This window comes from Leuresthes tenuis, unplaced genomic scaffold (assembly GCF_036924035.1).
Source record: "Leuresthes tenuis unplaced genomic scaffold, fLeuTen1.0.hap1 SCAF_24, whole genome shotgun sequence".
NCBI lineage: Eukaryota > Metazoa > Chordata > Actinopteri > Atheriniformes > Atherinopsidae > Leuresthes > Leuresthes tenuis.
Genome location: NW_027325378.1, coordinates 19935384 through 19951004, shown reverse-complemented (window position 1 = coordinate 19951004; position 15621 = coordinate 19935384). Strand labels below are relative to the sequence as shown.

Genomic DNA, 15621 nt, shown 5'->3' with positions numbered 1-15621 from the left:
TGACCTCTGAGTTTCAACTAAGACTCATCTACGTTTTCGTCACTGAACAAACCTCTGGAATTTTTAAATTTTGATTTATAAATACAATTTAACAGTTTAATTCCTATGTTACTTCATTAACTGTGGTTGTACTCCACATTTTGTTTTGTTTCCAGTGTTTTTGTGCCAGCTCACCCTCTGGAACGATCCTTTCGATGACAGTGAAGTTGGCAGAAAAGCCTTCCTTTGCAATGGCACTGTCAGTGTTGATTGTCAGTGCCAAAATGCCAGTGTAGGAGATGATCCTCCCTGGGGTGTCCTGCCCACAGTACCTTCCAATATAAGGCCCAACTGGAGACAGAAAGAAAGCAAAGCACCAACATTGTTGTATGGGTTAGACTTGGGTTAAATCAATATTTGTCTGTTTGCCACAGCTATGTCACACATGGGTTTAACTATTAACTTCCCTTGTGGAGGAGTAAAAACTAGTGTGTCAGTGAGGTATGGCACTGACTGGATCTTCTCTTTATCACTCAGACCCCATAAAGACGCGTGAGAAAAGCCTCCAACCATTCCAGGCATGCATGCTTGTCGGACACAAAAAGAGCAAACAGACACCTGTTGTGTGGGGAGGGTCATAGTTTCTGTCATGCTGGCTTGCTTTGCTGGCTGCAAATACTGAAAAAACCCTGTATTCAAACTTCAGATCGACACAGTCAGGGCCCAGTGGATTTTTTCAAGGAAACCAGACAAACAAACTCTGGACAGAGAAAACAGGGGATCAAAAAAAGACAGAAAGCTGTGAAGACACAGGTAAAACTACAGGGACATTAGGGGGAGACAGAGAGAGAAAGAAACTCGGGAAAGAGTGATAGTGACGAGGGAGCGCAAAAGAGCACAGTGACCTTGTCCCGTGTCTTTGATGTGTGCTATGATCCATGCACATTTATGAGTGTGCATTCCTGTCACTGTGTTGGGACCTGCAGCTTATCCCGTGATTAGTAATGCTGTGATCAGCGGCTAGTGACAGTCCTGCCTCCCTGCGGCCTCCTGTCATCCAAAACATGCCACTTCCAGCCCAGCTCTGACATGAAAGGCAAAGGCCGGGCCGCGGGGAGTTATGGGCCACGGTGTGATGGCTCAGATTAATCTTCATAAACCAGGTGCCTGGTGTATGTCTGTGGGAATACTGTGTGTATTTTTACCCAGTAAGGGCTGGGCTGCAAAAAGAAAAAAAAGCTATCCATCGGATTATCTGCATGATTCCACTGCTCTATGAAATTTTAAAGAACCTGAGTGTGTCCTGCTATCCTCACCATTCCTCCGGGAAGAAAAAAAACAGGTAGTGGACGTTCTTCTACAGAGCCTGTCCAGCGAAGTGTACTTGAGAGGTGTGGGTATGGGGAGGTGTGACTCCCCTGCTGCTTGCCTGGACATCTCTCACCCCAGCACACTTCAACTGCTAGCATGCCTCCAGCCTTCTGTGCTAATGCACTATCGATCTAGCAGGCACAACAGGAACCGCCTGGCAAAAACCGACACACTATTTTCCCCCTGTGGCTTATTCTTATACACCACTGTCTGTCACATAGCAGCCCTTAAAAAGGTGTGATGGCACATAAAGTGCTTGTGTCCAGTTACTGACCTGGACAGACTCACAAAAGAAACTCTGACTTTTGGCTCATACTTTCAGCTGAATGAACAATCTCAGAGTTGTAATAAGACTGAAGTAACACAGGAAATGTTTCTTTTCCAGACATCTTCTGTTAAAATTATGGATTAAAAAAGGTGATAATAATGTGGCATGTTCTCATCTCTAACAGTTTCGGAAAGTTTTCTTAATCAACGCAAATCTTGAGAATGAAACATACCCAAAGGGGAGAACATACAAATGAGCCATGAAATCAAAGGGCAACTCTGAAAGGTTTTCACGTTTTCAGAGATGTGAAGTTTAAGTAAATTCACTTGAAAAGGGGCAGTGATTAACACTTCAACCTTATCACCTAGAGTGAAAAAGTTGAGAATACAGATGTGCTCCAGGTCGAACGCAGCTAGATAAAATTCTTTCAATTTTCAGTCGTTGACAGGCGAGACAAGCTTTCATCTTGTCTGCACCCTGTGTTGGAATAGCTGGGAGAAAAACTTCAAGATGTGTTTCGCTCGCTGAGTTCAAAGACTAATCTCAGGCTATAGAAGCATAGCTTTGAACACTGCTCACCCTCTCTCACCCCGTCTTACACCTGCTGATTTTTAAGATGAATGGATTTGAGAATCCTGTTATAAGGCAATATTTGATTGCGTGTATGTGAGTCTAGGTGAGTGCTACAGGCTTTGCTCAACCTTGTGACCAGGGGATGTTGGCTCATAACAATTCCAGAGTGCTTTAACTGAAGTGCAATAGGAATTCTTTTCTTCTCTTTGATGAGAGACACAAGGAAATTTATGGATATTTCATTTCATGTCATTTCCTGTAAAATGGGACTGTCAAACAAAACCTCAAACATCACATCCCAGATTAGACCTTGAACTCCCAAAAGTATTGGCCCTGACAAACTGTTACAGCCTGTGACTGAAAAAAAAAAAGAAGGGTGAGAGGCTCTTGCTATCAATAAGTGTCTGGCATTGAACGATGACAAAGCACTACACTCATGATGCTATGAGACCTCTGAAAAGTCTGGTGAAGTCAGATAGCGCACTGATCCAGGTAATGTCATCTTAGTGTGTAAAGTTGTTACATTGACAATCAATGTATCCTAGAGTAGTTGCTTTACTTTCACAATAAAATCATTGACATGCAATGAGTAAAAGTGGCAATAGTATGAAAGAATCATTAAGTTATCAGCAGAAAGAATGATTAACCTACTTTTCTGTAGTCTTTCAGTTACATGAAAAACCAAGAACGCTCAGGTTTGTCTAAATCTATCATAGCTGCTGTTTTGCTCACCTCCAGGGAAGCCGTCCCAGATCTCTAGGCGATCGTAGCGGCAGAAGACACCAGTAGGGGGTGTTGGGTCGGGCTCCAGCTCAAAGCTCTCAAACTCCAAAATGATTTCCGACCTCTTTGGGGCAAATATCATAAAAGTGCAGTCCAGGTTGTTGGGGTATTTCTCTGGGAACCCAGGTGACTTTATGACACCACTAGTGGAGGTGAAGTTCCTGGAGCATTCAGGTCCTGCAAGAAGGATAAAGGTTGTAAACAAGATGGGAAGTGAGAAAGTTAGCTGCAAAGAGTACAAACCAGGGGGAGGAGATAATGTGTTTGAATGGCCATTGTGAGAGTGACGTATTGGGTGTCTTTATATGGTGGTCATTGAGAAGCTCTGCTTCCCAGCTGTTCTGCTGAGGACAGGACAGTTTATGGCCCAAAGCGAAAGGACCACCTTGATAGCTTATCTATTTACAAGAAGCTACATCTGGATCTCTCAACTGTTCTCTGTGCTGCTCTGGGGTTTTCTCCCCTTATTAGGACACAAATCATACTTATTTGCCATGTGAACATCTGGACTAACACTGAAAACATTAGTGAAATGTCTCAATCAACTGTCGAGCAATGATGAATAAACCTCTCACTGTCTGTCTCCCTCTCACACACACGGAAGGACATCAGGACATGTCTGTAAAACAGATGTTCAAGCATGAACAGACATGCTCAAGTAAAACAACTTGTGTGATGGAAGGTAAGAGCAATAACACATACATACACATAGATCAACAAACACACACAGCCACACACAGATTTACACAGAGGAAAGTCAAAATGTTTATCCACAGCTCCCCAGAGAGGCTGATAAGACACACAAACACCTCTGCCATGCTAACTAACCCTTGGAGCATAAGATTAGAATTTAAGAAGGAAAAAAGGGAAAAAAAATCACATACAGACACACACATGTATATGCTGTATGTATATATATATATATATATACATGCAGCATATACATATATATAACAGCTGATGTATAAAAGGATAACAGAAAGTTGTTAAAATTTCCAGGCTCAAGCGCAGGTCCAAGCTCAGCTTAACACAAACACACACTTGAGACAACAGAAAAAAAGAGAGAAGTACTGTCATTCAGTGCAATTATTTGGAGCCATTAGTGGCAGAAATGTACCCAGGATAACATCATTTTCATGCTAGTCTGGCAGCTGGCGTGATGGGTGCAGATGGGGCCAATCGAAACCAAAATTGCAGGGAGTTATCGCGAGATAGAGCCACCACGCTGCAGTCATTGTAGCTTAAATGAATGTGGCAAACTGCTTTTTCCAGCATCACTCAAGCGTCTTGCTGTGCCCTAATTGAAGACCATCAGGCCCAGTTGAGCCTGTCCACTAGTGGTGTGAGAGAGGGGACGGAGAGTCATATTGATTTTCTTTCTTTCCGAGTTGAAAGCCGTGACGAGCAGCGTTTTGACTCGAAACAGAGTTGACATTTCGCACAGTATCTAAATTGTGGCTTTCAAGAATAGTGGCCACCAATAATTTTGCTGCTTCTCCTCGTATTAACTTGGAGAAAATTGAGAGATTTTATTAAGAGACAGTGTTCCCTGGGTGACAGATTTGCTGGATGCTGCTGTACTGCACTTTATTTATATGCTGCACATTTGGGAAAATGTCAGAAAGATTCAGGGGAGGAAAAAAAAAGAAAGAAAAAGATAAAGCCACTTCTTTAAGAAAATGTTGCCATGGAGCTGGGGTGCTCTAGATAACTGGATATTGGGCCAAAACCTCACTCTCCATCAATTCCATAAGCCCCCACCCTGGTTCTTATCTCAGCTCAGCACTTGACCAGAACAAATTAGGTGATTGGGAATGGATCACACTGAAAACGTGTCACAATCCAAGCACTCCTACCTCTGTTATCATTACACACAACTCCCATAAACCCTCTGGCATGTGTAATAACAGATACAAATCTAACTAACTTACTCTGTTCAACTCAGAGGCCTTTCATTGTTTTTATCTGTTGCACTGTGTTGCCTTGTCATGCAATGCATGCATCTCTTAGTCAATAACTTGTCTTGCATTTACGGTAAGCAAACAGGTCTGGTCTTCCCTATGTTCTTACTGAATTAGCATGGCTAAGGGCAACCAAAGGATATACCTCTCAATTGTGAACTTTTGTATCTCTGGATGCACATAACAAAGAGTAGAGGCAAAAAAGGAAGAACACTCTTGTTGCTCCCACCAGTGAGATAATCAGCCGACAGATCTCATTCATGTAGTGTCTCCATGTGTGGCGTTCGTCCCCATTTCCCCTTGCTGGGCTTTGTGCTGATGTCTGCCTGAGAGGCATTCATTGATAGCCGTCACGCTTTTCTGTAGCATCATCCCAACGTCCATTCAGCTTGTGTGCATGCATCTGTGTTGACAGGGAGTTTCTGGACACAAACATGTCAAGTTGTTGGCTGACTGCTAACTCCCCGCCCCTAACTCGATCTCTGTCTCACCCACTGTTTTATTGCTTCACTACTTGTTGCCTCTCCTGGAGAATTCATCGCTGTAGTAAGAAGAGATTTGTGAATTTCAAAGGTTTTACTCAATGGGAAAGGACACAACTTCAGTTCATTTTAATCAGATAGTTTGACTATAGTGCAGCCAGCAGTTCAATGGCTGAATTTACACAAAAGAAAAGACAAGTAACCTTGAGTGCATATTAACCTCCAGCTTACACCAAGGCACCTCAGTATTCTCTGCTGGCTGTAATGACTTGTTTATAATGAGTCTTCCTCCTCTGAACAATGACATAAACAAATGCCATTTGGAACTTGCTCAGTGGGTGATTAGGATTGGATTTGACTTTGATCTTTGCAAGTGTTTCAGATTCATCATGAATCCTTAAATAAATATGGCTCCAGTCGTATAGATGATGCCTTTGAGCTCCCTGACCACTTTCCCTCTGTGTCCCTATTAAGCTGCTGCCTCTAAGTGCTGAGAAGCAGACCAGAGACTGGGCGTTAATCGTTAGAACAACATTACATTAAAGAATGGTTCAATGTGAAAGCCTCTTGCTTTTTTTCATTTCTAAAATGACTTTTTCTGTCTGACATTCCACACATCCACCTCTGTCTTTTTTCTCCCAGCTAATCATCCCCACTCACCTCTCCTCACATACACAGTCAAGGTGGTTGGAGCCACACGAGCTGAAGGTGTTGCTTTTGGACTGCTAAGTTAATCACTACTGTTTATGTGTAATGTTGTTCTCTTTCTGGCTATTAGCCCAGCTCAACTCCGCCTTCCACACCCATTACTGCCGTCACCTCCTTCAGGTACCCCCTTCACCACCATTTTGTCCTCATGTCACACTGAGAGAAGGGTTAATCGCTTGTGGAGAATGAGCTCTTTCAGCACTAAATAAATAATCGTCATGGAGGGACAGCCATTGAAACAGATGGAAAGGCATTTACCCGTACACACTCACATCCTGAGGCACTGCAATATCAACAGGGCATTTAACGTGGCAAATGTGCCCATGATGACCACCATCTTCCACTTCCTCTTAGAAGAATGAGCAAACTTACCATGAGGGGTGTGTGTGGGGTGGGGATGACACTGCGTCTACATGCCAGATGTGACCTATGCCATCAAACTGTGCCGTCCAGAAAAAGCTTTCCCGACAACACACACCTTGAAAGTGTTTTCACAGGTGTGTGCTCAAAGTAAAGACGAGTCTCTCTCCAATTGATGTTGTCATTCTGCTGAGTAATTGAGAAATTGGGCTTCTATTTGCATGTGAGTGGGGGGCTACCAGTGGCACTATCTCAGTCTCTTCGCCCACATCAGCCATCTGCCAGCCTTCATATTGCTCTGGACAGACGGCAACACTGTTAGGAGAAAACATATGTTCAGCTATGTGCATGTTTAAGGGTAGGTTTTTTTGCCAGTATGAGTTTAGAACTTATAGAGAGATTGTTTCAGACGACAAGATGAACACAGCTTTCCTCTCCATCAAGATTTTGGTGGAGGAAAACCTGATGTAAATTCAGATTTTTCTACTAAAGCGGGGCTGGTTTTTCATGTCAAGGCTATAGTTTGCTGAGTGTTTTCAGTCACCATCTTATTATTCTTTTGAAGTTTAAGTTCTTTAAACAGACAAAACACAACCATCTTGCTAATGTACTCCCTCCTCTCCACCTCCTCCTTCCCTGCCATCTCCTCGTCTCTCACCAGACTTCAGCCAGTGGAGCGAGACTGCCAATTTGCAGGCTGTAAAATAAATAGCCCATGCTAATTAAGATAGCTGGATTGGATTGAGGAGTGGAGAGGGGTAGACACTGATGTGGAAGCAACCAAAGAGAGACGCAAAACAACCTGTTCTCTTCCAATTAGACACTTTGCAGGGAGCAACTGATAAAAGCCAGAACCATTAAAGCCAGCATTTTGTGTGTAATAGTGTATTTACATAGTTTACAGCATAAGTGGGTCAACCTGCACAAATAAACATACTTTTGTAAGTTGGCATATGATCCCGAAGGGAAGAATGTGTTTACATAAGTAAGCTTTGAGTTAATTTATCTTCCAAGTGACCTCTAATTGTGTTTAACCCGAGGTTGACATGCAGTGATCCAGGCCTATAATCACAGCAATAAACAGTCAGTAATCCTTGCATTTCCCTTCCCATTGACATACACAAGCACCAGCCTCCTGTTCCTCTATCCATTATCAGACCATCTGTGTATCATCATTAACATTACATGTGTTAGCCAACACAATGTTTTCCCAAGTAATACCCTGTTTGTTGATAAGCTGTGCTAATCAGCTAGCTTCTCTTTCTGCTCAGTTTTCTCTCACACTCTACAAACAGAACTGTTAATTTATCTCAGGGCCCAAAAAACACCCAAAAAAACTGAGCAAAAAGAGAAAAAAATGCCTGCCTGCATACCAGCCCCATCTCAAGTTCTGAATTGAATCAGAAAAAATAACACACACAGAGATTGTCATCAAGTTCCAACTCTGTAGCTCTATCTTTGTCCACACTTTCAGCTCAATTCCTTGCTAGATCTGTATTCCTCATCTCAGCAGCCTGCAAGTGTGCTCAGCAATTCCTCCCCTATTGCCAAAGGGCTCCTAACATGGCTCATTTATAATCAGTCCCTGCTAATAGATGAGACTGGGAAATACCAAGCTAATCATGGAAAGAATGTAGCAGATTTAACCAGCCTATCGAGGGGAATGAGGCAGTGTTTGGGGACGAGTTTACGTATGTCAGGGTGGAGTGTCGCTTTGATCTCACAAATGGACCCAGATTCCACCAGCTGCCCAGCCATGCCAGTGACGCGTACAAAGCCAGACACACATCCACAGGCAGATGCACAAACACACACACACATATAAACCCAGATTAAAAGGAAGGAGGAACTTGCCAGGCTATTCATCAAGTCTCCAAGGTCATTGGGGGGAAGGGTCCAATAGATTGCTGCTAAGGTTAATTAATGAAAGTGGAGTCTGTAGCACCTGTCAGCCTACTAGTCAGTCTCTAGATATGATGTCCTCCTCTCTCCTCCTTCTTGCAGTCCAAACAAAGGAAGGCAGCAAAACCAACAGGAAATTCTTCTTCTTCCTCTGCTGTGTTCTGATAAGATATACATCTCCTGATAATATTTGTGCTTTAACATACCTAAATGGTACCCAGAGCTCCTATCTTTATGTAAAACATTAAGGAATGAAACTCTGAAAGCACTTTCTGACATGAACTCTGCTGAAAGGACTGAATTTACTCTCTCCACATCCAGTGTTTTAGGCTGATAATGGCGGGCTCATACCCAGACTGTGGACTGCCATCTGACAATAAACCAACACTTGAAACAACATTTGTTCAATCACTGCTTAGCAAATTATATCCTTTCTATTGCGTAATAATTCACACCAGATAAAAATTGCAACAATTAGGGAACATATGAGACTGTGATTCATTGGTTTTGAATGAATCATATTGCTTGCCATATTTCATTTGCATAATGAGATACTCTGATACCTTGACTAAAGCACAAACAAACCATGAAATTGGACAGAGAGGCTTTTTCTTGCTTCATTATCAAAATTCTTCCTCCAGCTTTCCGAAGTCTTCGTGTTTGATGGAATTGGTGACAGATAGATCAGGAGCTCTGGTGATCTTCTAAACTTAAATGAAGATCTCACCAACGAGGTCAATCAAAAATAATTTTAAATTGAATTAAAGAGCAATCAACGAATCAAACCATTACAAAGACAACAATCATGTGGTGTCTGCAAACAGGAGCATGAAATGTACATTATGATCTGGAATGATATGTGTGGGTATCAGCGGAGTGAGCTGAACATCACCGAAACTAAAAACATTAGAGAATAAAAATCCAAACTTAGATTTACAATATAAGTAGGACTTACAGACACAACTTTAGATGTACTAATATTTCAGTGTCATGTGTTATTTAAAATCATTTGGATTTTATAAAACTACAATTGCAATGTTGCCACCCACCTGTCTTAAAGATCTCGTATCGAATGGAGAAACCTGCTCCGTGGGTCTCGTAGTCAGACACAAACTTGATGAAGAGCTGATTTCCAGAAGAGACTACCGGGGAAGGGGCGATCTTCCCACAGTACTTCCCCACCAGCTGACCGCTGTCGTCCACACCATCTCGCACTTCCACATAGTCGTACCTGAGCACACAACAACAGCAGTGTCGGTCACATGGTGCAGTGTGAGTCTCATGCTGCCACGGTCTGCTTTTCAGTTTGTTCGTAAACATGTTCGTGATTAGAATATTACTACTTTTCACTTCCTACTGTGTCTCTGATAAGGGGGAAAGTGCAAACGCAAATACACAAATACAATTCTCAAAGGATCAGAAACACCGACAAACACAACATATTGTGCAGGTAATGTAGTGGAAATAACTAGTGTACTAATGTGGTCTCAGGTTAAAACTCAGGGAACAGGTGGGGAGGCTATATACTTTCATTATATTGAGACACGGACGCAGAACACGCACACACACCACGTTTATGTAATAGTTTAACTACTGATCTTGAACTGAATGGTTGTCTATCCCCTGTTTAACCACAGGTTGACACTCATTGTGTGTTCATGCTTAAAAAGAAGAAAAAAAATGAGGCTGGAATGTAATTATACTTTTGGCTTATAGTCACATAGAAATAGCAGGTGTTAAGAGTATTAAAAACCCACACACACTCAAACATTGCATTCAAATGGAATTTTACACCCACAGCTATTGAAGGGAGCTCACTTAATTGAGTCAGCACAGAGTTCTGGAGGAGAGGAGGCGAGGAGCTTTTATCATGCCACGATACAGAAACACATGAAATCTGGCATGCGAAACTTACGCTAGTAGTAGGAAAAAAGGGTGGTCTAAACAGCCTCTGGTTGTCAGTGCGTGTGTGTGTTTCAGGCACTTGCAAAAAGTGTGCATGAAATGCATTTGAGTTGTGGTTTTCACTCCAGTGCCTGCCTGCATTCGTGTGTGACTTTTAAGGATGAGTAGAAATGACTTTTCCATGCTGTTTTTTGATTCCATGTGATGGATGATGATCCAAAAGTAGATCTCAGTTCAGTTCGGGTTTCCACAGTTTTTAATTGCCCATATTGTGATGTCCCTGTGAGTTTTCAGTTCTGCATGCTGCTTATTGAATACATTCCTCTCCAAATGCTCATGAACTGCTTTTCCTTCCTCATCAGAAACCAAATTAATTTGAGAACAATAAATAATACAAAGATGAAGTTTTATGCATTTGACCACACACCTGCATAAGATGTGGCAGGTGTGTGGTCATATTCAGTCACACACATGCTCTTTCAGTCCTCACAGAAAATATGCACCTTCTAGGCAAAGGGGCTAATTATCATAGTTTTGCTTGATTCCTAAATTACTGTCAAAACATCAGGTCTCCTAGGGGATTCTGAAGTCACTTGGTGCATGGGTTTTTGCACAAAAAGGTGATCTACACTTTGTGTGAAGGCACAGTTAGGCTAAATCCCTCAGGTGGAGTTTGACTTGTATCAACATGCCCCCTTTGCCACCTTTTTCTACAAAATGGCTTTCTTCACTAGTCTCAAACACACAAAAAAAGGGGGAACCAGGTTATAAATATTAAAGTGACCGATAGGCTTGTGTAACGAGGAGGAGGACCACATGTGGATCTGTATCCCTCAGAGGGAGTGCCTCCTCTTGTACCTCAGGGTAGTCCTACCAAGGAAGCCAACAGGCTATAGTTAACCTTCCACTATTAAGAACTCTTTAGGATTACCTTTTTACAGGCATTGTAGCTCCCTAACAACTGGTTTTCCTGAAGTCTTTTGGGAACTCAGTCTGTGTTGCTGTGTGAAAACCTGTGCGGTGCAGTTTTTATGGCTTCTCCTCCTCATTTCTCTTGTGATTATGGTGTGATTTCAGACCAGGTCTACTTCCTGTTTCCTCATCAGACCACCAGCTGTAGCAACAGCCTTGCTTGGTTTACACAAGCACCACTTTGTTTCAACTTCTTTATCAGCTGCAGCTCAGTAAAAATACTACTTTCACATGGTGTTTACAGTGTTATTATCCCCTCTGTCGCAACCAAACACCCTGGGAGTAACTCGTTTGGAGTTTGGAGGGCTCCCTTGCTATTTTAGTTTTTTCGTTATAATGATGTCATGTAGTTTAGTTGAAATAAAAGGGTTTTCTTTTGCAAAAAAAAAAAAAAAAAAAAGGTATACATGTTGGTATGGGCAGCATACTAGCAACATGTTTGCTGGTACACTAGTATGTGTGGTTCATACAGTGTGTAGTTGCTCGTATGAGCTGCATACACAAGAGAATTATTCCCCAGTTGTTTCAGTTTCATAAAGAGCCAATTTGTCCACTTAGCTCCTCTCCACTACTCTCCTCCTTTGTGTTCTCAGCCCACAACAGATCATCAATCTTTCTGAGGCCCTCCTCTGGTCTATCAGCAGACTTATAATTCAACTCAGAGCCTCGGTCTCTGCAGCTATCTTACCCTTCCACGCATTGTAACTGCCAAAAGCTGAGCATTGCCATACACCTAAAAAATTGATGCTTAGATGCATCACTGAGATGGAGAAGAGCAAGCTGCAGTGCAGCAGAAGGAGCTGAGCATCTGTCTGTGTGTTTGGATTTGTGTTGTTTTTATGCGTGTGCTCAGTGTATTCACGAACAAATGTGCGCAGATGAAAAGGATTATGCATATTATGTACAGTGTAACACGTATTGGTGTATACACATAAATAGCATCCCTATGCTTATTCTAAACACGATTGAAAGAGGACAAAAAAACTTATTTTTGCCTCTATTTTGACCCGCTTCACCCCCAGAAAAGCTATTCCCTGTATTTTTACCCTGGCACACCGTCAGCTCGGCATCTTGAAAAGTCGACACAGTCAGCAAGATAATGCAGGTCGCAGAGTGAATACGCCCTGGGGGGTTTTGCAGCAAAAGATAGAAACCACCATCTCCAAAATGTCTCTATTTGTGCCAAAATGAGTGGTGGTAGCCAGAACCACTGGTTCTGCACCAGTGGGTCCACACGCTCTGCTCTACTAACACAGATCTATCCAGACCCTTATCATTTGGAAGGCGTTATGAGAACTGCTTGGCTGGGCAGTTTGATGCCTTCCAAAGACTCCCCTGTTGCTTGCAGTGCCAAAATGTAGCTGGAATATATTTCTATAAACACCTGTGGGTATTCGATTCTGTGGTTCAACGTCCTGAGGGAGGACAGAGGACAATTAACAACCTCTATCTAGGATCATCAAACAAGTCCATGGACATGTCCTACTTATAAACCTATGACAGTCCCACAGTTTGGGGGTTTGCCACTGTTCTATTTCCTCCTGACCTGTCAAGTTAAACTTAGAATGTTCGTTGGCGCTTGTGTGGTGCTTTTCATGTCTTATTACTGCTGCTGTTGTTGCTCGTATTCCTCATGACAAAACAGTCCAGTTGAGCCACGTACCTATTTATCTATCGAGTGTGCTTTGGATCTGGGTGGGCTTGCATGCAATAACGCACATGCAGATAATTACACACGCACAGTCAGCTGCCTACCACAGTGCTAATAGTGAAAATGGTTTACCAATCCAGTGGGGAAATTAAAGGGAAAAAAAGAAAGCGGTTGGAGGGAAAGGGAAGGGGGGCAATGTAATGCTCAATGACCTTCGCCTCACCAACTCAAATGTATTAGCCTGCCTTCTTTCTTCAGGCACAGAGAAAAAGCAATCCGCTAGTGTCAAACAAGAACATTAGTCCTCCTCGCACAACCAAAGAGAAGGCGACAAACCACTGGCCCAACAGTATAATAGTTATATTGCCTGAAGCTTTCCCATGGAAATAATCTGTCCACCCTCTATAAATGTCTGCTTGATATGGTTTTACAAAAGCAATACAATCTGAGGCAATGGAATAACCCTATGACAGATTGTGTAAGCCTCCTACAATTAGTTAGATTTCTTAATCAGACCATTTATACACTCAGATATTCTGCGGAAAGCCCCATAACAAGAGCTCTTTTTTTTAACCCTTTGGTTCAGTTGCATACAGAACAAATGCCTGAGCCATTCACTTGCATTTCTCTTTCTACAGCTGACACTGTATATATTGCTGCTGTATGAAAACATGTGACCTACAACATGTCAAAACATCTCTTGGTAACACAAGTGGAAATTCCTAAACAATAAACTTGGGAAAGCTCCATGAAGCCCAGGAGACTTAGCAGGAAAAACGACCTTGCTGTCAGCTGTCAGAAAACTCTGACTTGGGGACTTGAGGTATTAACGAGTCTCTTCTAACAAACTGTCACTTGGGGCTCAGGCAAAACATCATTAACATTTGCACAAGCGGGCTTAGGACAAGCTGATCTTCGAGTTACTTTTTCCGAGGCCGGAGGGGACATGCCTCACCGAAATAAATAGTCTCTCTTTCTCAACTTTCCAACCCCTGCTGCCTCCCCAGTGTATGTGACATTCATTAACCTGGATTGGAACAGACAAGAATCACAGGTTCCCTTTTTCCTTGGGCATCAGTCCAGCTGTAATGACCTCTATGTCAGCTTGCGTGGATAGACAAGGAAATAAAAAAATAAATGGGGCAATAAACCAAGTTTATATTTTTATAATCCCAGGTGAAAACATTAACCCTTATTAAGCAGCACATTAAGATTTTTATTGACGGGAAAGACCAAATAAGATAGACAGATACTTGAAAAATTGAAAAAAAAAAGGTTCTTCTCCACTTTGTTGTGACTGCGCGAAAATAATTACAGGGGCTGAAGACCTCAGAATGTGGTAACCCACCTAGCAAGATGTCCCACCAACCAATCAAAGCTGAAGTGGTTATCTCCTGGCAAAGGGCACATCTGCTTTGCCCACCACTTCATCTATTTCCTCATGTATAGATGGAGATAAATAAGATTCCCCCCTTGATGGCCCAGCTCCACCCGTCCGATGGGCATCTTTGGGTGTCACCCTTAGAAGGTTAAACATTAAACATTGTTTTATTTTTAGATGCTGTAGCTATTTCAGATTTTTTTTGCTGCCTTAGTCGCACATTTGTAAAGAATATTCCTTGGCTGCAATTATCATTAGCACTGATGGATTTAGCATGCTTACATCCATTAGCTTCCCTAATTACACTGTCAAGAGATCTGCTGTCGCCAACAATCAAATTAATGAATTTGGCCGTTTAGACTATTATTGCACACACCACCCCCCCCCCCCCCCCCCCCCCCCCCCACCTCTGTCAGCAACATGCACAATAATCCTTTATTCAGAAATATGAGCGCACAGTGACAGAGGGAGACTTCTGCCCCAAGGGGGGGATCCTTTCTGCTCAGCACAGAGCAGGCTCACACTGCTGAGAACTAAAGAAGGGACGGGTGCAGGGTGTGGGGCTAAGAACAAGCAAGGGAAATAAAACTGACCACAAAAGCTCCCACTGTTAGCAGGCTGCCTTGACGGCACCTCACATGTCAGGCCTACTACACTTTGAACCCTGGGGATGCTGAACTATGTTCAGCTGATTTACTTTCTATTCCCATGAAGGACTGTGACACGCCTACCAGGCAAAAGCAGAGCGGTGCATATTTTCAGGCGTCTGGCTTGGAGCTACTTTCTTTTCTCATTAAAACTGTGAAGTGTGACAAATAGGTCATAATAATGTAATTATAGACATTTAGATATTTCTCAGTAGTTTCACCAAAAGAGTACGTATTTATTGTGGCTTATAAAAACTGATTTGACCGCATAATAACTGGAGTTGTCCACCTTTATAGTGACTGTATTTTATAAAAGACTAACCAGATTAAACACACTTTTTGCACCCAGGAGCCGATTCTTGCTCAAATGGGACAATACTCACCACATGTAACAGGGAAGAATGTCTTTTGCTCAGATAATGCTTTGAGCATTGCTAATTGAATCTACTAATAAGACAAAAAATTATCACTTATCATCATTTTAGATGTTTCCCTAAAACAGTATTAAATAAAAGTGATAAAATAAAAACGTTTTTTTTTTTTTTTTTTTTAGAAAGATAAACATAGAAAATGAGCCCTCAGCCTATATTGCAGTTGTAAGATAGGTTCATGTCTCTGTTTTCATCTTAGTATCATAAATGCTATGAATATACATAGATATAGTCTATTAGAAGACTG

At 42.2% G+C, this 15621-nt stretch overlaps 1 protein-coding gene across 2 annotated transcripts in view; it reads right to left on the bottom strand.

The window, feature by feature from the left end:
* Positions 1–15621, bottom strand: part of nrp1a (neuropilin 1a) — a 56225-nt gene that overhangs the window by 26408 nt on the left and 14196 nt on the right. For both annotated transcript variants that reach the window (XM_072378071.1, XM_072378072.1), the window contains 3 exons: positions 9437–9618; positions 2924–3151; positions 175–330 (listed from right to left, as the gene is read on the bottom strand). In XM_072378071.1, coding sequence (XP_072234172.1) covers positions 175–330; positions 2924–3151; positions 9437–9618 — 566 coding nt within the window. The remainder of the gene's footprint in view (positions 1–174; positions 331–2923; positions 3152–9436; positions 9619–15621) is intronic.